At 45.8% G+C, this 26,806-nt stretch overlaps 1 protein-coding gene across 7 annotated transcripts in view; it reads right to left on the minus strand.

Annotated features, from left to right (window-relative positions):
• Nucleotides 1-26,806, minus strand: part of LOC120955777 (transcription factor SPT20 homolog) — a 93,158-nt gene that overhangs the window by 43,792 nt on the left and 22,560 nt on the right. For 4 of the 7 annotated variants that reach the window (XM_040376916.2, XM_040376912.2, XM_040376917.2 and 1 more), the window contains exon 2: nucleotides 8,553-9,287. Coding sequence is in view for 1 of the 7 variants with exons in the window: in XM_040376917.2 (XP_040232851.2) it covers nucleotides 8,553-8,573 (21 nt within the window). In the remaining 6 variants the exon portion in view is untranslated. Of the gene's footprint in view, nucleotides 1-5,154; nucleotides 5,536-8,552; nucleotides 9,288-26,806 lie in introns of those variants that run through there. The other 3 variants (XM_040376914.2, XM_040376915.2, XM_040376920.2) reach the window with 3 other exon arrangements.

Raw genomic sequence — 26,806 nt, forward strand, 5'->3', positions numbered from 1 at the left:
GTACGTAAATTTGTTGACAAAATGCATAGCCTATTATAGCTAAATATACGCTCAATTCAGTTCTAAACTGTTATACGATTTGTAGTAAAAACTATCCTTACTTATCATCTAAGTGCCTTTGAGGCTTAAAATAAAATCCAACAATTCCAAATAAATATATATTTGCCCATTCCATACACCGTTGCTCGTATATTGCCCACAACGCAAACCTATCATTGCTCGGTCGTCTCATAACAACGCCTTCGCTCACGATGTGAGTCGCCCTTTGGCGGCCCTTACACACACACACACCAATATTGTACGAACCGGAGCGGCCACGACCGAATTGGTGTCCCATTTCCTCACAAAAACAAAGTCGTGTGACCCACGATGCCCATCGGGCGCGAGGGTTGGCAGTTGCCATACGGGAAGGTGTCCTTCCCCTTCCAGCAAAAGGGACGGCCTTGATTGTTGCTACCTTTTTTACCACCCATCCGCACCAAGCGACGAACATACACATTCCCAGCAACACAAAAGGGGACTACTCTAAAAACAAAAAACAAAAAAAACAGAGCTACAACAACAAGGATCGCCTTGAACCACAAAGCAAAGTTAACCAGCCGATACTGTTGCTAACCGTGTTCTGCACGTTCGATCTGGGGCGCGAACAGTGTATTAATTCCTGTTCTTAATCTCAAACCCCGGGACAGAGCCCTCCCACCCTCTCCATTGGTCGTCGAGGTTAACTACGGTGCGGAAAAAAAGGAAAAGTAATTCACTGGCACCATGCCCGTGGTCGCCCGCCATCGTGACGTCTAAAGGCGGCGGCGGCGGCGGCAACGTCTCCGGGTTCGGTACGATGTCATGCGAGAACCCCACCCTTTCCAGCGGGTAAGCTGCGTGAGATCGCAAAACTACACCGTCCGCGCGCTTTGTGGATGAAACTAATGAGAATCTTTTACAAAATTTGGTGAAGGGAAACGGACAGAAGAACCATCGAGAGCAGAGGAATCGAAGCGTTTTTTGTTGTTGCTGTTGGGCGATTGCAAGGAGGGGTTGGGGAAGGGTGCCGCACTGAAGGACACACTAACTAGTACATTCGGCTGACATTGAACATTGGGAGTCACACAACCAGGAAGTGAGTTGGAATTGTGTTTGATACAGAAATTAACATTAGCCAGTGGGTGGAGCTGCGCAATTACCCGGATCTTGTTGAGAATTGCGATTGCTTTTTTACGTTTTTGCATATGCCTGTTGGTTTTTTCGAATTTAATTTGCTTGGACAAACACATTCGATTGTCATCAGTTAGAATATTATTTGACATTTGTTCAACATTTGTGGAAATCTACAGTCAAGACTGCAATCAGTAAATGTAACAAAAACTATACAATTTTAAACCTTCTAAAAGAGTTTCACATTTTATGGAAATTAACAATTATTATTGCAGTCAGTCATTTCCAATATATATTACGGACATGATACTGGCTAATTGGTGCAATGTAATACTACTCTATTTGAACAGAGAAATTAAATCTACTGACTGGTCAGTAACAGCAATCTAAAGGCGTTTATCTAACTCAATTTGCAGCAAAGGCGTTGAAACAAAGGCCCAAATTCCCCTTCCCAACAGTGTGATCTAATTAATTTTTCATACAGGAAGTAAGGCGGTGTTTGAAGGCGCCCTCCCCGCCGTAATGGCTTAACACCAGCGTGCCTGATGTTTAATGGTGCAATAAAATGCAGCTAAGCAACAATAAAACAAACGGTACACGGGGACAACCGACACCAGGGACACAAATAAAAACGAAACAAAGGTAAACACACTGCTGCTCCTACCGGCTCTATTGTGGTCATTATTTCGGTACGCAATGAATTCCAAACGGGAGCCAATTTTAATGATGCAAAACTAAGCGCCACACACTACCCGCTGCTCGGTTGTGGTTTTGATTTGTAGACCCGACCAGTGTATGCAAACAATGTTGAGCAGACAAAAATGGAAAGTAATTTCACTTCTCTGTGCAACATTACACAAAAACGCACCCGCAGGAGGTGGAGGAGAATCTGATCAACAGCCCCATTCGGGCGTCTGGCGTTTGAAAACCGATCGTTCGCACTCGAATCGAAAGAAGCGAAGGAGCAACAGCACGAAAAAAAATGCCCATATCTCAAGGCAAGAAATGTGTACACGACGGGGGAGCAAAGGGGAAGCAAGGCAATGATATGCATGATCCTCTCCGGTAGCACATGTCGAGAAGAGCAACACAAACGGCTTGTTTTCGGACACGGTGTTGTGGCGGTACCGCCGCACCACGTTTCACGGTTCAGTGGAGAAATTCGCAATGCAAATCGAGCGGCGCGCGGGGTACAATAATAACGAGAGTACGCGCGAGTTCACCACGTCGGTAGCCTTTGTTAGCTGTATGGGGTCTTTCTTTCTTGGTTCGGCGTGAAAAATACGCAATTTTAATATTTAAGTGCGCATGTCGTACACTTGCTGCTTGCGTATAATGTGAGGCAAGGTTCGTCGCTTTTATTTGAAGTCTTTCGTTTCCCTTCGACCTGCCAAATCACAGCCAAAAACAACGTGCGGAAACTACAGAAGCAGGATCCGCGTCCTGGTACGATAGGATGTGTGTTTGGCTACCTTGCCTGTGTTTGGGCCGAATGTTTCGATGAGCCCATTTATTATCGGGACCGGGCGGGGGACCACGCAACCGAGCAAACAAGCTAGTTGGCACATTCGTTACGTTTGACTTTTACACTGGAAGTATAAATTCATGTTGACTTTGAAATGAGTAAAAACGCAAAGCAATGCATGCTAAAAACCATAGAGGTGTACAAACACACACACGCCCTGTGCCACCATGTTGGTAGGACATGGTACAATATTCGTTCCGCGGTGGGCTTTTGTGTTCGCGTTAGTTACGCGGTGGCAGGAAATTGTTAACGCCTGGTCGTTTCGTTTTCCGTCGGTCATAAAACTGCACACAGGACTTGTGGTCAGTTGCCTGGGGCGCTTGGCGGGCTGGTGGGTTGGTAAAACAAAGCAAAAGCTAACGCCAAATTAAACAAGCACAATAACGCAGCCCACCTTATCCTAACGAGAATGCCGCTGTCTGCGGCTCGGTTAGCGATCGATCGATCGAGATCTGGTGTGGATATGTTTTCCTTATTGTCGATCGTTACGTGCACAGGTGTGTGTGGTTTTGGTGTTAAAGGAATTGGAGAAAAAACACGCCACCAACAGAACATACTTTGCACTTACTACATGCAACGACCGGGAGTGGCCAAAGTGTTTGCTTGTTATCGCATCGACAGATTTCATCAGCCTCTTTGGCTACGGCCGGGTGGTGGGGTTCATGTAAGCGAACATATTTATAAACAGACTATTTATGTTTCCGTCTGTCTGGCTGGCTGATAGGCAAAGGCAAATGAAAAATCGCACCCAACAACGGGCCAGTCCGCTTCAGGTGCACGAATCCCGCAGCAGCACCACTGGCCACTGGTTCGCGATTCAGTGAACTGATTTTAATTGATGTTTCTTTTTTAATCGAACCGTACCGGGCACGGTGATGATGTGCGGAATATGATATGAAGAGGCGTTACGACCGTCCAGCGGGACGAAAGCATTATTGTGCAACAGGAAATCTAGCGGAGAAGCCTGCCACTCGTTCTTCTGCGCTCGTGTTGCTGATTTTGTAGGGATTTGTTTTTTTTTTAATTCCATTTCTATGCAGACTTTTTGCACGCTCCATAAGAGTAGCAAAGAGTGTCTTTTGCTGTGCACGTAATAGTACGCCGGCATCGATGATTGGAAGGAAATGAGATTCAATTAGCTGATTCGAAACCATTCAGTATAATGTTTGGTGTGTGCTGGTGGGGCTTGCATAAAAATCAGTTACTAGTCATAGTTGGCTAGGCGGGTCTCGGGCACAGGAAATGGTGTACATTTGTTATCTGTGTTAGCAGAAGGCGTGAAGAGAACGGAAAAGCAACAAGTGTATGTGGGAAAAGCATGGGAAATATTGAACGGGCATTTAAGAAATATTTAATTAAACTATGATTTGTTTACTATGAAATCAGGAATTTGTGTAAGATGTAATAAAACATGATCATCTCGTTTAAAACAAAATGACTAGTACGGTCGTTCTAATGTTAATATTAGGTACACTGCAGGCGATTTCTGTTAAGATAGGTTTATGTCGCGCAGGGTATAAATGTCTGAATGTTACCATCATCTTTGAACACGGATGGCCACGACACATAAATGTAATAATACCAGAATAAAAGGGTTTTACAAAATGAAACACAATTCCTTTACAGCATAAATCAACATTTGGAATTAAACAGGAATAAATGGCTGGGGAAGATGTAATAATCAAAAACATCAATACTAATATGATTGTAGTTGTCCGACTCTTCTTTAAATTTACGAGAATTTGGTTCAAATTCAAAGCTGTCTGGACCATATATGAAGATTTTTGAAACTGTTCATTCAGTAAGGATTATTAGCTCAACAATTGCCAAGCACAGTCTGCTGGATTGGTTTTCTTTTTGTTTAAAGGAGCCTGTTTATTTATCACGATATATTGTTCCCCAAATTCTACATAAAATTATATTTCCTCCAAGCATTAAGATAACTTCAACTACATCAATTTAGTAGATTGTGCAAGAGATGTTATCCCGTGCTTTATTTAGACAGCTAAAGCTTTCTTCTGAACTGAATTCTTTATAATGAATACAATAAAGCGTCGCTGGCCAGACAAAGTCCATGATGACCAAAGTCACTATAAATCTATTGACGGACAGGAATAGATAATAGATTGATATCGCAGAATCACAGAATTGATCAGACTCAACAAAGTCTGAAGGTTCTTCTGATTATATATTTGTGTTCTATATTCACTTATATAGTTGGTATTTGCTCTCCATTTCAATTATAATATTTGTTGTCAGTATGGCGATGTGAATGAAGTATATCAATCATTCTCATTCGATAATCAATATTTCCAACAAAATATGAATGGATCACTTATCATCCCATTTGTCGAGAAAATATTCCATTCACTGGAGTTGGCACTATTTTTCCGACGATCTTTGTTCTTTATTTATAATAAATATCTTTTTGATAAAGAAAAATAATAGAATCATACACTGATGTGAAGATTAATTACCTTGATATATTTAAAACAACATACACAATTTACATACGTACACACACTGATCTTTCCACTAGACAACGTTTGATACACACAACACCAGAACAAAGAATATTCTTCAGCTCAGAAGACAAACTTCGCAAAACCACCACCCACAGGAAGAATTGGCCCATGAGCGACAAGAACCGATTTCGCATCTGGACTACCCGAGACCAGCACCCGATCAACTAAGTCGCCGACCTTCCCCCGCCTCGATCAGAATATGTGTTGTGTTGTTATTGCTCCGGGAGGTTCGCTGCCCGACTGCTGCCCGAGGTTCTATCCTCTCAAATGTCAACCACATTTTTGCGTGCCGACTACAGGATCCCTCGGGACGGGTTCTGTATTTCTGGAGACCGTCAGATCTTCTCTTGCGGCATCTCGGACCCAGAAGGGAAGAAGCAAAGTGAAAGGTTTATTTTCTTACTCTTTCGCTTCCTTCGCTATTTATCTCTTTCTCTGACGCTTGTGCTCTGTAAGACGCGACGTGCAAGAATGACGCAGCAAGAAAAGTCGCTTAAACTTACGCAAGCCCGAAAGCAAGTCGGTTCATTTGTATACGATGGCGATGGCCTCTACAACACTCACAGAAAGGGAGATGTACGCGCGGGCGCGCGCATCTATCGGACGGTTGTCATGGTGCTGGCTCTCCCTTGCCTCCTGGCGTCATCTTACCGCCACCCGTCCCGTTTAACATCCAAATGTGTGGCGCTGATTTGTGCTTGATTTAGGTTTCATAAAACGATGATAAAAGATGGGCACAATCGAAGGAAGGAATTGGACATTGGTGCTGCTCTCCGCGTAGGAGATGAAGCCACCAACTGGCCGAAAAAAAGAAACCCCCGATCGTGAGCTGGTAATAACTTACGTAACACGTGGCATCACTAGGTATCATCGGGACTGAGGGAGGCATTAGCCCTCCCTCCCGTCTTGAAGCCGATCGTCGTCAGTAGGGCTCACTCTTCCGAATGGAGAGCTCGTATTTCATCCTGCCTCAAAACGGCAACTCGGTCAGTGGTGGTGTCTGGTCGGCACGGTCCTCTAAGTCCGTCCTAAATCGTGTGCGCTGGCTCTTCTGCTTCTTCTTGGGGCCAGTGTATCTCGCTGGCTGGCCCGGGTCACGCATGCCGAACTCGGTCGGTGCCCGTGGAATAGGGGAAAACTGGTGTTTGTGCACTCGATTGCATAAATCTCATCCCAAACCTCTCACCCCCCCGAACGGACAGCACCGCCTCGTAAACCCCCTCCCTGTGGTGCGTTTACATGACTATTGGAGCATGACGGTCGGGAGCGGAATTGAATTTGGAATTCAGCAAACGGAAAAGGTCAGTCAGAGCGGCATCGGTGTATGTGTGGCGGCAACGAACCCGCACCGTCTCCCGTATCCGGTGATGCCCCCCAAACCCGCCCAAAGTGGTAAGTACGGGTGCGAATTTCGCTTGCGCAAGCGTCCCGAACGCGTCAATCTGTCCGGCTCCGGGTTGGTAAGATTCAATTAGTCGCAGCAGACTAGGGCCGCACACTATTGGAGCACGTCGTCCTCTGTACATCGGATATCGATCCGCCGAGCCGCCAACCATCATAATCGTGCACAAAGAAAGCGCAAAAATTGCCGCCCTCCAATTCCAATTCGTCGGCGGACATGCTGGCTGTTTTTGCATGCGCGATTAATTCCAGCTCGAACAGCTTCAACGGAGGGGGCGCCAACGTACAGGAAATAATCATCCTTTGGCAAGACACGGCAGGCTGCAATCATTGACATTTATATTAACGCCCCGTGTGCGCGCACGGTACAGCAGACGTTGGAAGAATCCAACACCGCTCTATATAAGCAACTCGCCGAAAAGGTCAGCGAACCGCATCGAAAATCCTCCGTGCAAGGAAGGAAGGAAGGAAACAGGGAGAATAACCAGACACAGATCAGCCTCTTGGCGTCTTGGCAAATGAACCTCGCGCTGCCTCACGTCACTGCTGAGGAGCGTCAGTTGTATACTCACTGTTTTTTTTTATTTAATCTCTTTCGACCAGCTCCAGCCACACAAAGAGAGTCCGGTGGACTCTTGAGCAGTGGTTTGCCGATGGCTCAGTTATCCTCCACACTGGCTAACTAACTGAGCTGCTTTCCAAGAGTGTGCGAAACCGGTTCAATAGCACCCGCCTCAAGCCAGCAGCTACACAACAACCGGTCATTTGCTCGGGGAGAAACCTAGAACCCACGGGTCGTACAAGATCCGACGATCCCGGATGTGGGCAGATTCTGGTGCGTTGGCAGTCTGTTCACTTAGCTTAACGTCCAGGATTTGCGCCCAGCGTTTTGATTTGTTCCTCGTTTTCCTTTTACGCTAATCACAACATTGACCGGTCGTCTCAAGGTATGCAAATGTCAATTCGTCCCTGTTTGACATTCATTTAGTTGATTAAATACAGTTGGCTGCGTAGCGAAAGGCCAACGGAGCGCATCTGTGTGGAGTAGCAATAGGTTCAGGAAAGAGCACTACATTGATTTTATATGAACCAAATCGGTCAGTGCCATGAACCATGACATCTGGCGCGGAAGATCCCAAACCTGTTAGAGGAACAGGCACCTCAATATTCTGAGTTCTGAGATATCATGATTTGTACTAAGAATGTTTGAACATTTCTGAAGATTCTTGTTTACTTGTGATATCATCTTTCGGGATATCTTAAGCTCCAATGTTCTAACAACGACTCCTAAATATCTAGATCCTAAATACCTTCTGAAACATACCCATAACCATACAAAGACAACTCACATAGAATTGCTGAAAACGGTAGTGTTGCCTGAAACAATTAACAAATTATGCGCTGCAAAAGCACCACCATTCATAATTGAATAATGGGAGCTACAGAAAGGATACTTTCGCACGTACAAGCATCGTTCCAGGTGCTATTTAAAATAATCATTCCACCGCGACTTGCTTTATGCAAATCAGCTGCAGAACCAAGAACGGCATCCAGCAATTCTGGATTATTGCTTCAAGGTTTCGGTACTCGGTCAGCTCGAAAGGTTAACATCTTCCCGATGCAGACGAATGCACACGCGAGACGGCAAGGGAAAAAAGGTGTATTATCTGTAATCTGGTTTTAGGCACTGCCGCCAACCCAACCGCCTTCGGTCTGAAAATCGCGTAAAAACCAAAACGACACGATACACCACTAATGAATTCCAATCGGTCCAGTTTTGGGGCTGTTGATCTTTCCGCACCGAAGGAAAAAGGTTACCACCATGTGGCTGTTTTCTACATCTGATCCCATTTAAATGTGTTTCTTTTGCAACATATTGAAAAAAAAAACAGCGTTGAGATGATACGCTTTTTCTGCTGCTACTAAGAACTAGGACCCGGGTCGCTTACCTTTTTGCATAAGTTGGCCATGAAGGGGCGCACGGCACACGGGGGCGCGCTCAGCAAATCGTCTCGCTTGCTTCACGTCGGCCGGATCTCGACGGACGCAGTTAGTGGTGCGGCTAGTCGGTTCCGCTCCCGCTGGCGGGGACTCCCGCAGGCTTTCGTGCAAACGAGCTCCTCGTCGTTCCCTTCCCTCCTCACCTCACTTCCGGCTGCTGTACGCGGTGGCTTTATTCCGATCGAACACTCGACCATTTGCCTGTTTCATGGTCGTCCTCGTTGTCTACTACCTCTACTACCGTTGCCACTGCACCTCCTTCGATGTTGGCACTACGGTCTACGGGACACACTATATTTCACGGATAGGCCCGCACACATACACTCACATACACCCGCGAAGTGGCTCTCTCGGGCGATCGATCCGACTTGCACGACACCACGATGGTGGCGACGACGACGATGCTGGAATTTGTGTTACGCAAAATTCACTCAAAAATTATGGAGGACTTTTTCCTCTCCACGCACACACATACACTCACTATCTCACTCACGGACGTGTGTTTTGGCGTACTTTTTTTCGGGAAGGTATTATTGATCACGCGTGCATTGCTGGCCCGATCATGTAACACAACGCGCCTGTCGTCGGTGTAGATCTCACTCGATTGCTGCGCGCGAAGGCAAAAACAAAACAAAAAATCACACAACAATTCTTTTAAACTGGCTGTGCATTGCTGGAAAATGCTGAAATAAAACCAAAAAACACACACACAGACGCATTATTTTCACTTTCCGTAAGTAATTTGAGAGTTATTTTTCATCGCCCCAATTGGGGAAGGGGAAAAACAACCACGACGGGGTTCTTTTATGGTGATTAACCTGACTATTCAGTGCCACTCCAGTTTCACTTTCATTCTCTTCTTCTTTCATATTTTCTCCAACTTCTTCGTTCGCTGTTGTTTTTTTTTTTGTTGTTTATTTTTTGTCTCGTGTGTTTGTTACCTCTTTCGAGATAAGATATGCCAGTTTAATGTGTTGCTTTTCTTCACCCGTTCACTGTTCTTTCTTTCGTCTTTTAGTACTCTTTCGCATGTTCTTTTCACTTTCGATGCGATAAAACTGCTGCTGCTGCATACAAGCTGCTTGATATTGTTTTCTTTCTTTTGCTTTCTGTTCTCGTTTCTTTTTGATTGAAAAGGTAGACAAAAATGTGTGCAGTTCTTTTTTTTGTTAATGTAATTTTCTTCCACCTTCGATTTTAGTGGGTTAGTGGATCGATCGGGGTTGCTGCAGGGGCGAATCAGCTAACAGGTCACACCACCAGCCAGCAACACAGTGCGAATGACGCACCATTGCAACGCGCATACGTACGTGCGCGTACATTACCCGTACGCGAGTGGGGTAGTTACGAGAGGGTTGTTTCGTACGATGGTGGAGCGGCTGGCCATCGATCGCTACCCCCCATGTCGGTAGACACATTTTGATAACGACGCAGCACGCGTGTGACGCGGTAATGTGTGCCACTAGGTGCCGAGCGAACGATTACCGTTGCGGACATTTGAATTTATGCTGGAATACAGATAAAAAGGCCTTGCACGGGGCCAGAAATGGGTCGAGGTCAGAAAACTCTCTGCCGCTCCGCAGGATGTTGGTGGAACAGATTGAAAAGAAGAACTAAAAACAGATGCATGGGTGCATGATAAAGTCAGAGTGTTTACGGGGAAATGTACGCACGATAAAATTTACATAATTGCAGCTATAAAGCGGCAATGATTTATGGTTTCTGTTACAGCTAGTTTCGTGTTCTTGGTGGGATGCTTAAAAGTAGTGTAAAATTGATTTCTCTGTTGTAATTGTTAGGTTTGCAGAAAACAGGGTGGTCCGATGAACACGTGGGGCACTCTGCACCAAGGTTCGATGTATCTTTATCTTGCGCCATTTCTTAGATTTTTTTTAAAAGGAATTTTAATTAAAATTTTTGAGAATATATTTCATTATTTAAAAATAACAACTATTCGTTTGTATTTAGTATTCTCATTGTACAGATAGGTGATTCAAACAACCAATTTGATATTGGATGTTAGTTCATCATGGAGCAATCAGAATTATTAGTATACTAATTAAGAAAAAATCTAACAAATGTATTACTTCAATACTTTTTCTAGGTTTGTTTAGTAATACTTTCTCTACTGCTAGTGCAACTGTGATACAAAGCGAGTCGCTCACTAGATTTGCTTACTGGTTTGTACTACTTCCTATTCCCGATAAAATTGAAATAGCATGATCATCTTTTGAGCTTTGTGTAAATTATGAGGTGTAACTCCTGGATATTAAGAGATGTTACTTCAGATTTAGCTAGGTGAACAAGAATAGTAAGAAATACGAAACGCCATCTGCGTTAATTTCAATCAGAAAACAGTCATGTTTTTCGTTGGTAAAATTGTGAAGTAATAAAAAGTGTTATAAAACAATGTGCGATTGAAACAACCAATAGGATTGCATAATACAAGAATATGGGCCAACTACTAATACAAACTCCTAGATGATTAAGCTTTCGTGCAAGACATCGTAAATCATGCAGGATACAATGTTTGTATACAAATTACAATATCTTACAAAAAAAAGACCGAAGATTAAAGGCTCTATCAAAGCAAAAGACCGCCAAAAATAGCAGTATGTATCAAACCAATAAAAAAATCATTCACCATCGTGCAATAACGAAGTCAATTGAATCTGATGTAGTGTAGAAATGGTGGCAAACATTTCTGCAACACCAACATCAACTTGGCCCCCACAAATGCACCCCCGAAACAGACAGTGCTCATCGATCGCATGCAAATGACAACCGGTAAACCACACACTTGACCGAGTGCTCATCATCAATTCCAAACAACCGTTTCGGCTGGTTAGGAAGAGCATACAAAGCAAAGTGGAAGACAGTGGGACAATGGGGATGAAGGCAACGCCGCAAGTCTCATAAGGTACACTTGCTCGAAGGCAACTCCACCACCTGTCTGTCTGTATGTGTTTACCGCCTCAGTGTGTGTATACCGAGAGATAATTGCACCCTTTTGGTACTAACCGCCGCAGCGCCACAACCTCCGGCATCGGATTGGTTGGTGATTCAATTTAACCGTTAATTGCTTTGACATTAATACCTTGTTCCAGTCTCGCGAAGGGGACGCCAAGAATGTGTTCTACCGGCCCGTGTGCACTTGCCTGGCACGACGATGTGTGCCGGTGCGATTTTTTAAGGTCAGCCGAAGCACTGCGCGTGAGCCGATCGAAAAACGATCGATCGTTCGTCACCAAGCGAGCGGTGACAGCTCGCGGGTGACATAAGAGCGAATGCAAATGCGAAAGATTGTGGGAGGCGGCGAAAGACACAGGTCGGAATTATAACGGTTTTGCTGTCACCGATTGCGTAAGTGTGGCTACTGCCAGTAGTAAGCACTGGGGAAGGTTTTTTTGCCGCTCTCTGCATTACAAACTAACTCTTTCCTGTTTGGTAGTAGGTTTTGTTTTCTCACGAGAACCTGCCGAAAATCGTACGCACGGCACGGCGCAGCAGTGTGTCGGTGCAGTTTGGAGGTCGAGACCTCGAGATCCCGTGGTATGCGGAAATTACGAAAACCACCCAGACCCATGTAATCAATCAATGCACAAATGTGACGGTGGCACGATCGCAAAAAAAAGCAGACCCGAAGATGCCACCGATTATGATGATGAGGGATATGATGTGTGCGTGTGTGAGTGTTGACCAGTTTTGCTTGCCTTGGTTTGGAATGGTAATTTATGCCCTGATGCCTTGTCGGAGGCTTTGGTTTGTAGTCATTCCGGATCTACAGGGGGGGCAATGTTAATAGGCGGTTGAGTGCATGAAGGTAGACGGAGCTGCTGACTCTGTGTGACTCTCTAGTGTGTATCAAGTGCTGTTTTTCTCAAACATGCTCAGTTACGGATCAAGTGCACTCCGATCCGTACCCGTTCAAGGGTATGTGGCGTTTGAAGTGATAGATCTATTGACGTATCCAGATCATCCGAAAGCCTTGATTTGCTGCGCAAGGTTTACTGACAGGAGGGATGGTTTTCTGGTATGGTTTGGTAAGAAGTTCAAGAAGATCCATAACAATTGTATCTCAAGAAGCAATCAATAGGAAGTGTCAATAATACTTGAGAGTTGGGACATTGACATTTGGGAATGTGTCAATTAGAAAAAAATATTGAATAGCAAGGTGACTATAAATTTCTGAATCTACATATTCTGATCTACAATCGAGAGTGGATTCAACCAGGAGAGCTAATGAAGAAGATCTTCTTAATTACCTACTTGCTCTAATACTGCGTTGACCTTTTGCCACTAATGAGTTTCTCAGCAAGGCAGGCATTGATAATATTTTGAAGTTTATCATGACATTGCCATGGCAACAAAGCAAACCCGCCGCACCATAAAATGATCGAAAGGGCGATCGGAAATTCTGCGAAGGATCCAACGCCTTGGGTGGCATTCTCCATGGAGCGTACCATCTACACCCGCCGAAAGGGGCAGGCTTTGAACTCGCTCGAAGGTTCTGACATTTGCGCACCACAGCACCATCGTCATTTTCGGCGCGTGCCTCCGAAAGGCCCCTATACCTCTCTTTCACCGTTAGCGGACCAAAGCCAACACACTAATCGAACCTAATGACGGCTCAATTTCCCGCTGTGTGGCAGATGCTCTCCATTGTGTTGCCGGTGGGTGCACACGAGCGCGTGTGTGTGTGTGTGTGGGGTCCTCAAAAAAAAAACAGACACCCGAGTGCTCGCGGAATGTCATCCATTTCAAAAAGGAACCTGCAAAGAAAGAGGAGAAAAAATAACAACGATAAGTGATGGTGGATCTTAGTGTGACTTAGCGACAAAAAAAAGAAGAACGTAGTAGAAAACCCACCCCGATCCCCACATTTAAAGGTCAAAACCGTTGATGGCAAATTGCATCAATATCAATATTTGGCATATTTGGACGTCAAGGCGGAACTCGCAGGTAAGGTGCACACAATAGGTGCCTCCTTCTATGGGTTTAATGTTACGATTGGAGCTGTTTGCGCTTGACGCCAGAGACGCTGGTCTCATCTCCCCCGAACGCCACCCCAGGGGAGTAGCAAATGATGACGGTGACGGTGCTATTTGCAGTGAAGAATAGGTGAAAACAACACGTCTTTGAAGGTCTCACTGTATCACACACCAAGATCTCTGACGGCGTACCGTGCAAATGATTCTAAATGATGGAGCTACTCTGTCATGGTGAAACCGAATAGATGTCATTTGTTGATGGCCGGCATGATGATGAGACCGATGCAAAAGCTCATCTCATCTTTTTTTTTTGCTGTTGTTGCAATATCAACCACAATAAAGAACACCTTCGGTTGTTGCATATATTTGCGCGCGCGCGCGCCCATGTGTTCTTCCTGCAAAGCCACAGAGCCGATGATGATTTCCTTGTTCAACTCCTCGCCCACTAGGGGGGAGAGGATGGCAAACATGTTATCGCGGAGAGGGTGGCTTTTTGTGGCTGTACCTTCCAGTAGTCCCACTGCACGTACACAAAGTCACCGAGCAACAAGCGCGCGCGGTAGTGGTCACCGCGCACAACCTCCTGAAGCAAAGTAGTTTCGCCCCAGGGGAGGATAGTTGTTTTGCTTTTATCAATTTGAAAGGTTCGTCCAGCGACGACTCGAGCTCGTGTGGCGTCGCTGGTGGCGGTACCTGTGCCCGTACTGACAGAGACGAATGGTGTGGCACCGAAGCTGTGAGGATGGCGCACTGCCGCCACACACACTGTCCAGCGATAATAGTTTTCTAATGACGCTGAAGGCTGGGTTCCACCGTGGTGGTGTGGCCATGGGCCTTGCTTCACAGGCTTGCTGTCAAACCACATCCAGGCACAAGAAGACGCTGTGGCGCTTTGTTCTATTTATGGTAATGTGTTGGGCAAACAAAGGTTCTTTCTTTCGGCAGAAAAAAAAGACGAATGTTTGTGTGCTCCCGGTTGGACAGACCCCCTGAAAAGAATGAATATAACACAACGTTTGACACCTTGTGATGTGAGTGAGCGAGTGTGTCACAACAGGCCCAACAAATCATACGCCATTCGATGAATTGGGCAGATAATTATCATAATTAAACTAAAAGGTCTTTCACACAAACACAAACGGACGGCTTCTTCGCCACGCTGATCGCGATCCTTCCAGAGAGACGATCATCACCAAACAGTCATTTGTTATCGATGAACGGTGTGAAAAACGCTACCGATGAAATGTCAAATAAGAGTGCACACATGCGGACAGGCGTGATTGTGTGCGGTGGCTTCTCACACAATGGCCTCCGTTTGGGTTTCGTCTTGAAGCGCGCTATCAAAGCCATTTGCTTTGCCAAATCGACTGAATGGCGTAATTAAACATGGTGGCGCCCAATTGAACGCTCGTTTCATCAAATGGGAGTCGTTGTTTTTTTTTTCTTCTTGTCTTCACTCTGTACACGATTGCCACACACCGCAGACACGTGAAAAAGAAACAAGAGCATCCATATCAGCAGAAAGGGGAGCAACCGTACCGCACAACACATGTCTTTACACTCCCAATAGCGTGAACCTCATTTCCATGGGTATGTTGCCAAACCGAAACCGTGGCTGCTATCCATTGCTCCTCCATACCCAACCCCTCCTTCCATACCATTGCTCAACGACTGTGCTCTCTGTGAGCTCTCCAAAGTGAGCTGCAAACAAATGTGCGCGCGCGCGCTTGGCTTGTAGCTTAAAATAGATCGAAACGAAACACGAGATGCCAAAGTGTATATTCGCGCAATGTGCACAATAGCCATGTGAGCAGCCGGTGCAGCAGCATGTGAGGAGTCGCCCATTATCATCATCGTCGTACTGCAGCCTCCACTGCAGCGGGCGTTTGCAAAGTGTCATAATTACGTTCCACCTACACCTTTCCATGCACCCACACTTCTCATTTTCCTTATCGGCTTGCAATTTTCTTCACCATAAAGTCGAGGTTGAAGAAATGGTAAACTTCGTGACCCGAGCGCCCGCTTGCACCGATGGGAGAGTAGGTCAGCCTCCTTCCCCCCAAAGAGAGTCGCTGCCTTACTGTACGTACATATGTTTGCGCTGACGCGTGGCGGCTTTGAATAATCGATTTGAAACCATTCCAATAATTCTTTGCCGCCATTATGATGGTGCCTTGTTCGTGTATTTTTTTTCCTCCTCCAAATTCTTCCCAATTAAAAATGGGCACGCCGTGATGCAATGTTTCGAGGTGGCAGCGAGCGTGCTGATAGAGTGATTAACCGTTTTGGGAGCCTCCATAGCAAACACCAGGCGCATGATAAATAATCGACCAATAAACCGTCTTGTTGCTGCTCGACGCTGGATGCAATCTCCCGAAAGATATTGCCCGCTTGCGGGCACTGGGGTTTTGCGAGATTCCCAGGAAGGTGTCGACCGACCAACCGACCAAGACCGGTGTGGCAAAGGGCACCCATTTAGAGAGGGTTATTTCCCACGGGCAAGCTGCAGTTGCAGTTGCAGACCACAGTTGTGGAGCGGGGAGAGCTACAGACACTTGGGCAAGACCTACAATGATCATAATTAATTCAAATCACCCACGCGCGCGCTCACGGAGCAGTTGACGCCGCACGTGATTGCCTGAGATAGTGCTGCTGCACGGGATGAATGGATGGTGGTGGATGCCCGCGGCGTTAGAATTGCCACCGTTCGCGTGAACGTCTCGCCCTGGAGCCGGCCTAGAATGGGCAGCGGCTGTAGCGTGCGATGGTGTAGTTGCAGTTGCCGGTTTTTATGTTGCTGGAACGACGCCCTCTTGTGTGTGGTGTGAGCTTGCTGGAGCGCGCTTGCCAATGCGACGTTTGCGAGTTGCCTGACACTATTGCACTGTTGCACACACGAGAGGCACACGGTTGGCCACCGCCTAACCTTTGTGGCAAGATCAAAATTGTCTGTGTTGCTTTTTTTGTTGCTGTTGTTGAACGAAGTGACCTCAAACATTGCACAGTAACGGGGGACGCTTTGGCAACTCAGCGAAAAGTTTGATTGTTGATATTTCATGATATCTGCTCAATCGGAGAGGTTTGCAACCACAAAAGGTTGAGGTAATTCATGTATATCTATGTTTAAGAACTTTAGATGTATTCTTGAGGCTTAATACGTCTTTGTTGAATATTTGGATGCGTTTGGAAAACCTTAAAATTATGAATTTTCCTTACAAACTTTTCAATTTTCAAGTTGTTTCTAGGTTGTCTTGAATTCTAGGCCCCAATAGCATAACCAGAGTTCCTCATTCTTGAATGAATAGAGAACTTGCATACTTAGAGAATTGATGCCTTGGAATAGGTGACAACTATGATAATCTGTACGTGAGGTCATTTTCAGCATGTTTATAACATCCTTTAATATCTCTTTTGTGGTTAGCCAATAAATGACAAGCTTAACATCAGTAAAATCATACTTATCCATCAATTATACATCAGGGATATCCCCAAAGATCGTCTTCAATATCCGAAGATGATGGAAACCCAATTAAAAGCTGGTCCAATCCAATGATCTCATGGTGATGTTTTTAGAAAGCAGATAAAATAATGTTGAAATATATGACACGATGTTGCCGATCAAACACTATTGAAGAATCTAGTAGCGATCTATAAAATGTACATTTCGAATGAGTGTCCATCTGGAATTGATTTTTATAGTTTTTTTAATGGCTTTTAAGGCATAAACACCTGATCGTACAGTCGATGATAATTACTATCATGAAACGCTCAATGACAAAGTACATTAAAGAGACGACTAATTTTAGAAACAAATCCCCATATCAAGTTGACATTCACGCCCATTCACAACCATGCCATGAAACACACACACACTGCGATATAAATACACACGCATATGCTTCAACAAGATCAACCCCAGCTCCAGCGCTGGGACTGGATCGAAAAGTAAGCGCCTTTAGATTTAGCTAATTTGTGTCACCCGCCGTGGTGAGTGAATGCCAGCTTTCCAGCCTTGGACTTTTTCTACGCTCGGAACGCGCTGACACATTTGTGCCCTCTCCTTATCGAACCGTCGAAGTGTCAGTGTGGGGTCACCGCTCGTGCCGAGGGTGTTAAGCGCACGATCGTGATCAGTTTTCGTTCTGAACCTGTATTTGCGTTACATAAACTCGCACACATTGCACACACGCGCACCACACGTGTGTTACAATCATTCTGGAATCGACTTCGAGAGTTCAGACAATCACGCCGTATCCTAACGCAGACATCACGCACCGAACACGCAACGACTGTGCGAAAATAGAGAACCTTCACCGTGGTTCCCAACTGACCTTTTGCCACACTGCCACGGGCAATCGCCCCTTCGCATGAACGGTGGTCGATCGGTCAGAAGGTAGCCTCCGGGGCCTCCGTTCCAAAATATATAGATATATGTGTGACCAGCTCATCCTCATCCGAAACCGGCCAGCAGCGGCGCTGGTGGCACCGCTATTAATAGTGTCAGTACGAATTTCTCACGCTGCAGAGAAGAAGGGTAGCAGAAGCAGAAGGGCAGCGCATTTTCGGCATTTGTGAGAGTATGTGGACGCGCAGTGGACGCGCGGCGACATCAACGAGCTCGCAAGCGACGAACCTCCGCTAGCGCTAGCGAGCAAACGAAATCGAAAGTATTCACTACTGGCGTACCGCGAGCAGGAGGGGGTGCGGGTGGAGGTACCCTCTCAAATGAGTGAACGCAGATGAGACGACCCTCTTCTGCGTCGGAGAGGGTTGTGGGCTCTTTGGTTCATGCTGCTTCCCCGTTTTCGTTGATGATCTTTGGCTAAATGTTAACCGGTTTTTTCCCTTCCAGCGAAGATCATCCATTGCATGGTTTGCATCCTTTCTTCAACGTTAACCCCCCCCCCCCCCCCCCCCAGCGACCCCTCCATCACGCCGGCTAATCGAACGGCACGCGGATTCGGAGTGGGATCGCTGCTGAAGCGTCCTCTCCGCAGCAAGACGTGTAAATGACACATGCACGACAAGCAGGAAGTTGGAACCGACGTATTGGAACGCAAGCTGCCGAACGGTGTCTTGTCGCGAAGGCTAACTGCCGAGAGCAGGCTTGCGTGTGCAGCATCCTCACCCATACTGCCAACATCGGAACCTGTTTTAAGCCGATCGAAATCGAAACCGATTTTCATGCATTTTTTTAGTGAGTTGTTTTTCGAAAAACGATCGCTATTATTTTGCTTGGTTTGAGATGGACCAAAGACCGGTATCGTTCACCCGTCTAGTCAGCTGTTTGGTATGCGGTGGAATGTTTTTGATCGATCGAATAGAAAATATTTCTTCAAACGACTTCCAACTACCTTCAACAACATGGTTCCAATGCTACGTAGCTTCTTAATCTCCCGTATGTGGCATCTCTCTTACAGAACATTGAACATTTATAGGGGTTAAAAGGGTTGCCCCGGTTTTTGTTTTCAGTTTCAGTTGATTGTGTGGTGGCCTTTTTGGTGGCCTTTCTATTTTCATACCGCATGCTTCTACACTCGCCGTTTTGTTTGCGTGTGATCGTATGGGATGCCAATTTGAAGATGTCGTCTTCGTCGTCATCATTGACTGTGGCTTCCCTGGCTGTGAGTATAAGGTGCAAGCTGGAATGTTGCCGTCATCGTCGCTGCTGTCGTGCAGACATAAGGCGATGTGCGTGTGATGTAAGACGATACCGTCTAGCCAAACAAAAATGCGTACAAGCACGGCAAGAATGCAATGCATTTCGTTTGCTTTTGATTTGAGCTGTAGCCCGTTGTGATTTATATGATTTTTTGTTTTGTTTTTAAATTTCCTTATCATGATCGTATCCATAACATTATAGTGTATTACGTATGTATGATCATCGCTATATTTCATGGCATCTTGATTGAACGCAAGCCACACAATGTGTTTTGTTCAAACAGAATGTTTTGGCAAACCAATGGCTGCTTGAGACTTTAAATTTGATTTTAAACCCTGAGTTTTCTTTTAATCCCTTTAGCTCCAATATCAGTCACTGTCTATTTAAAGAGTTTGAACTGTATGCTTGTAACAAAGGATAACTTTTGACGTCTTTGTTATAGAATCGTTTTGGATTCTTATTTCTAATTATAATTCTTATTCTTATTCTAATAATTCTTATTCTAATACAGACACTTGTTACGCTTTAAAAATTCCTATATTTATTTAAATAAATTAGTTTTACATTTGAAGAGTCCAATATGACAAATATTCAAAAATTGAAAAGTTGATATTCAAAACCTTCAAAATAAGCAAAACATAAATTATTCTGCCTATAAGTAACTAAATTAGTAAAAAATGTAAAGCAAGTGTTATAATTAGAACGACGCATGTCAGTCCTTGCTACAGGGAGACGGTCCATTCTAGACTTGAACCCACGACGAGCATGTTGTTAAGTCGTACGAATTGACGGATGTATCACGGGATTCATTTATTTAACCTCCGAGACAAATTAAGAATATTTATCAATCTTGTGGGAATCAAACACATGCAAAATAAATAAGATCAATACGTATTACAAGAATCTAATATCTAAATATTTCCTTTTCTTCCTAAACAAAAAAAACGTAATATATGCACAGATTTTAAATCGGCTTTGAAGAATTGCCGCTCATTTAACGATACACACTCCACACACCTTGCAACTCCGAAGAAGAAGCCGTCCACCACTTTGATTTGCGAGCCAATATGAAGCTCTCACCCACGCATCCATCACCATTGAGCCCGCACGGTTCGGTGTGAAGAAAAACAAACATAAAAAGCAAGATAACCATTCTTCTTAATCGGGTACACCAAAGATGACGTGGGATGAACACAATAAAACCCCCCCCGCTCAACACAGACGACACAGCTGACCGACAATCCGTCACATAAATTTCGCCAAAACGACCACAGCACGCAAGGTCGCAAGGTCCCCGAACATGCCGACTGCACTGTCTATTTGCTTTAGTTCGCATGTCACCACCGAAATGTCACCGACAGAGCATCATCCCAAAACGGCAACCGATGTTGTGGATTGCGCGCATGCACATTCGGGTGACGGTTTGTTAACAATCGTTCGCCAAATTGATTGCTGTGAACAGCGGTAGTAGGTTCCCTCCCTCCCCCTTGGCCACCAATCCGTTGAGATATCGTAAAGGTACAGCCGGTCACCCCACGCGGTGGCATTTTCCGGCAGTCGTAAAGTACGCGTGCCATTTGAACCTCCCCTCCTGCCCCCCAATCACGGCAGCATTGGAAGGGTGGAAGTGAAAGGAACCAACCCGACCGAGCGTGTGTGTGTCGTCGATGCGGCGCAGGCGCATGCAGACTAACGAGCCGAAGCCGATGCGCATGAAATGAGCCTGAGAACCCGCGTGTGCCCCGTCGTGTGCCCGCAGTTGCCGAAAATGTTGAACCGAAAAGCTCAAATTGAAACGGAAATCGAATACATCACACGCACACCCTTGGTCTCTGCCTCGGGGGCCGCACGGTTTGCACAGAAAAATAAAAACCGTTGCGGCTAAAAAGATTAATCTACTCCCAGCCGTGTGGCACTCGATTATGCGACCGATTAGGGCGCGGGGTGGAGGAAACGAAAGGGAAGAAGCAATCGTCATGCATCGTCATTTCGAGCGGGGTAATTTCCACAGTTGGTCCCGCTCACTTGACATGCAGCCTAAACTGTTGCTGCTTTAACCCGCGGAGCGATTAAATATTTATTACACAAACACTCACCCACAGCATGAGGCCGAAGTTAATAAGCCTTCTTCACAGCGTTGGGCGTTTGAATCGTCCGATGGATCATTGAATCAGCCACAACTTGCGCGCTTGAACGTGGAAGAAGGATTCGATACGAGCGCGCTCCACCGGTGCAGGCAATTATCGTGCAATTCCCGAGGTACCGTGTGCATCAGGTAACGCGTCAGCATGGCTAAGGAAGCTGGAGAGATGATTTGGAACGCCACCAGTGCGCCTGCATTGAGGAAAGTTGCATTGCAGCCCGAAGATGATCCATCACGGAGGCAGGCACCATCGTTTGAAGCAAACTGTGGCCCCATAATGTGGTCACCCTTTTAGCACACTCGTCAGCTGATTAAACGGCTCGGGCCTGACGGGGATGGCCGGCGGACGATTTGCAGGCTATATCAAACTAAACGACCTCCGCTTGGGAGCCCTTTAACAAGATACCCCTTGCAGTGGGCAAGGGGAGTAAACTGCAAATCCTTATGCAACCGAAGGTCAACCGGCACTCGCCCGGATGATAACCTGGCACAAAAACACACACTCCTGTTCTGGTCGCGCAAGAGACAGACAACGAAAAAGCGCCTTTCACCGCGTATTCCACGGGTTGGAAACAGTTTGCGACTTAAAATGCTACTTTCACACGCCATTCCATGCCTGGAACATACACACACACACACAGATCCAGGATAGGCCACGCTCCAGAGGAAAGCCTCGCTACCATCAAGCACTCCATCGACCCGCTACAAGGTCAGTCAGTTTTGGGGAGCTTTTTTTTGTTACATTATTTGTATTTCAGAGTACTTGGGGGAACAGTGTAGAATTCCACGGCTTTTACTCCAATATCTGAAGGCGAGCGGGCTACGACTTTTCGGTGCCTTAGGATGAGATTGCAGTCCCTGAGAACTGGTTCTTATTCCGGTTCCAATTTTAACTCCCCAAGGGCTGCGGAACGGGTGCCTTTCAACGCCCAGTTCGAAATCTGGCGAATTGCTGAAGAATTGCTTATAGAGACGACACTTTGAAACGCTTGTCCATGCCATCCGACACTGAGGGCAATGTTCGTTCGCAGGAGAAAACACAGCTCCTCCAGGGAATTTCTCAACAGCAACAGCGCGTTTTGAAAATGGCGCCAATGACTTTCGACCGTCTGGTCAGGTGCGGCATGTCCGGGCACCGCGTCGACCCCAGCAACTCACCACGATAGCGTCTAACGCGCATAACCTTATGCAATCTTTTCGGTTTAGGCTTCAGTTTCCAGTATCTCCCGTATGGTTGCATCGATGTCGTTACTCTCTCTCTCTCTCCCTAGACGTCTCCCGTTCGGAAGAGTGACCCTGTTGGGTTCTTCGTGATATCTTCGACGTCAAACGGTCTCTAAATCATCCCCAAAAACAGTCAGGAGAAACGACGCTCAGGGTGATGCTTTTGTGAGTTATGAAGCATAATACACGATTAACAACTTGCAGAGGGGTAAGTGTACACCTTACTACTAATACTACTAACTTCCACTACTGTTACTACTAAAGCCTCGCAACTACTAACACTGACATCTCATTGCAGCACACGTTAGCCTCCTGTGCAGGTTTTGGATGGAGTTTGGATGGAGCAGCAAGACGAAGAAGCAGAAGCAAACAGGCACAACAACCCGGCTTACAACCACTTTTGCCCATAAACACAAGCATCTCAAGCGGCGGCCTGCAGCATGTGCAGCAGCTTTCACTCTTTTTCACACTCTAGAGCGTTTCCTTTTCAAAACCCGGCATGTTTGCCGTGTTGCCCACACCACGGTGTGGCTCTCCCGTCAGCAACACAACTACACCAGACCCCACAACCCCAGCCATGTGCTGCACCTGCTCTCATTTTGATTTGATCCGATTCGGGTAAAACTGCAATGCACCTACACACACACACGCAGGTGCACTTTTTCATGCTGCTGCTGTTGCTGGCCGTGTGTGCAATGGCAAACGTTACTCCATCGAGGATCCAGTTGCCCGAACCTACCCTACCGTAAAGCTGGTCGATCTGTGTTGCTGCCAGTAGCAGGAGAAGCATATTTTGTGCGATTTTTATTATGAGCGACAAGGGCGCTCGTGCGTCGTCCGTCCCACCCGCTGCGCGCGATAAGCACAGGGCGTGTGTATGGTGCGCGTCCAAGACCACACTCCGAAATTGCCGCCAGCTCCTTCGTCTGCCGTGTCAGAGCTCAGAGCTGGCCATAGGGAACCCGTTTGCTGGTAACCGATTTCGGAACCAACCAGTTCTTCTTGGTGACGGTCTGTGTGTATGTGTGTGTTTTTTACACAGTAGGACTTTAGGGCACTGTACGCGGACTTTGATTTCCAGGCGGACACAAGGGGGGATTTGGGTTGATACGATTTTGCCAATAACCCCCTCTGCGGGCGCACTAATTACTGCCTTTTATAAGACAAATCAACGTGAGTGATGTTAATGCAATTTGCCGATCTAAAGCTTGTTGCTCGGAGGGGTCGGGTCTCGTTATGTAGAAAAAACAGGGGGTGATTGTTGTTGTATGGCTTTTTGATAAGGCCTTCTTGCCGTACTGCCGCTGCTAATAGCATCCAAGCAACATCCACCGCAACCCAAACGCCGCGCATCATCCATCTCACGCAACTGCAGCTTTTTTGTGTCCGCTTTAGAGACACAACGCTTTAATGTACGCGCGCCCGCCAGCAGCAACATTGACCCCAAAAGCAGCAGAGTCGATTTTAATCGTGCACGGTAGTACGACCACCTCACTCACCCAATGTTGGGTGGGATTGTGTGCTGTATGGCGGTTGTGGCGAGGATGATGATGCCTCACCGAGTCGTCGCATCATCGTTAACATGTTTTTTTCCACCCCTTTTCTTCTATGTTTAATATAGCCCTTCTTCTTCTTCTTCTCCCTCTCGGTTGTTAATCGTGTCGTGGAATTTGCCGTTGCTGTTTAGGTGCAGCATCGGTTTTTGGCGGTTTCCTTTGGTCTGTGTGTGTGTGTGTGCGGTGCACACAGCAAGACAGCTAGGCGGCAAGCAATTGTGTGGGTCAGTTGTGGCTGATGTTGTTGGCTACCGCGTCGCGAAGTTGACCGACGGTTGTAATACAACATCAAGTTGTGAGATGAGGTTTTGGGTTAGAGTGTCGAGCTCTTCTTCCCCGTTTTTGCTTGTCGTGTTTAAACAAGCTTTTTTGCCCGTTAACAAGTAGAGTTCATGAGGGTCAAAATGGTTTTTTGCTTTATGCTTTCCAAAAGACAAAATGCATCCCATAAAGCACACCAATTCTCTTAACCTTCCCCATTTGCTGTATCGAATCTTTAAAAAGTCAAGATTTCTCGAAAACTAAAAATCCCCCCCCCCCCCACTACTCCATGAAGCGTGGCGAATGCGATACGGCTCAACGGCTTTAGAACATGCTAATTACATTAACAGAAAAGGTTGCTTTTGCTGCTCCCTTTTGGGGTTGAAGGGGGGCGCCATTTTGACAAACTGTGCTGGCGAATTAAGTTGTCGTGTACACCTCCGGATTAGCTGACGCACCGCCCTTGGGCAAGGAGGGTGCACCGACCCTGCCCCACCGAAGAAGGGTGAAGAGAGCAGCACCAATTAGCAATTCATAATGGTGTGCAGAGCCATCGCGGTGACTTTTTGCAGAGCCACCGCTGTTTTGCTGTCACGAGTGAGTGCGTGCGGTTTTACATTTTAGAAAAGCAAAGTGTTTCGTTTGGATTGGTTTTTTGTTGTTGCTTTTTAACGATGTGTGTAGGCATTCTTTTCGATTCAAACAGAATTGTGAAATAATGCGGAACAGGAAATACCAAGATTCCTTGTCTGTGCTTATTCTACAGTATTGTAAAACAGATTGAAGATGGATATTGGTTGTAAAAATGAATGCTTCATTCGAATAACAGGGTTTTAATATTCTAACGTTCGTTAGGAATTCTAATGACAACATTCCGAGTATTTTGTCCTTGGTTGTAAAACCCTTTCAGGTAGGGTCATGACTTAGAATTTAATCTGGTTTACAAGCGCTTGTTTTGAAGGATTGATTTAAAATATTGTTCTTTAAAATTACTAGAGGTTTAAAATAGGAAAAATAAAGTAATTAAACAATCCGAGTGAGAGATGTCCTAATATTAAGTACTAATTAAAAAAGAAACTAATCAATTTCATCAAACTGTTACAGAGGTACTTGGAAAGCGAATCGATATGCATTGTGATTGGAATCTCGGCATCATCTGCTCCATATACAAGAAGGGAGTCAGGATAGACTGCAACAACTACACAGGTATTACGGTGTTCAATAACCCCTATAAAATATTCTCCCTGATCCTTCAGGATAGTCAGAAATCACAGAAATCAACCCCTGATCAGATCTTTACAAAACGGCAGTTCTTGGAGAAGATGACAGAATACATACACGACACGTACCATCTCATTGACTTCAAAGCTGCATATGATAGCAAAGCCAGGGTAAAACTATACGACGCTATGAGCTCTTTAGGAATCCCGGCCAAACTGATAAGGGTAATGAGAATGACTATGACCAACGTCACTTGCCAGGAGAAGGTGAATGGAAACCTCGCAGGGCCTTTTGCAACCACCAATGGTCTGCGCCAAGGGGACGGGCTTGCCTGTCTTCTATTAAACTTGGCGCTAGAGAGGGCCATCCGTGACTCGAGGACTACGGAGACTACGGGAACCATCTTCTATAAGTCAACCTGATCATATAGACATCATTAGTCTGCAGCTCTCCTATGTAGCAGAAGCCTACCAAGGGATCGAGCAGGCGGCAGAGAACCTCGGATTGCAGATAAACGAGGCAAAGACCAAACTGATGGTGGCAACATCAGCGGCCCAACCAATAATACAGGGTTTTCGAGGATTATATAGACATGTTCAGCGAGTTGTAGATTCGTTCAGGCATATAATAGACTCTTTCAGCGAGATATAGAATTGTTCGGATGTAGGCGTAGACATGTTCAGCGATTCTGTAGAGCTGTCATTTGTTTTGTTTACACACTGTGCCGCAGGGTTCAATTTTTCATTCTTAAAAGTCTTAAAAGTAGCTAATAATCATTCTCCAAGCTGTTTAATACATAAATTAGTTGAAAAAAGCATATTTTTTCGAAAACCGTTTGTTTACCTTCTGATGAAAATGATTCAACTTGCAGTCCAAGGGGTACGAAAGTGACAGCTCTACAGTATGTAGAGCCTTCTACTCCGTACTCTTTATTCTATCTTCCGACGACACTACTCCCAAACCTTACTCTACGAAGCTCTAATCTATTCTGCCACTTTGATCTCTTATCTCCTTGCATCATCTCGATCTCTTATCTCCTTGTCTTCCCACGCATCTCGATCCTCTCACGCATTTCGCCTCTCACACAATGCTTAGGCTACGTTGCATCAATCCTGCCACTTGGATCTCTTATCTCCCTGCATCC

Source organism: Anopheles coluzzii, chromosome 3, assembly GCF_943734685.1.
Source record: "Anopheles coluzzii chromosome 3, AcolN3, whole genome shotgun sequence".
Classification (NCBI taxonomy): Eukaryota; Metazoa; Arthropoda; class Insecta; order Diptera; family Culicidae; genus Anopheles; species Anopheles coluzzii.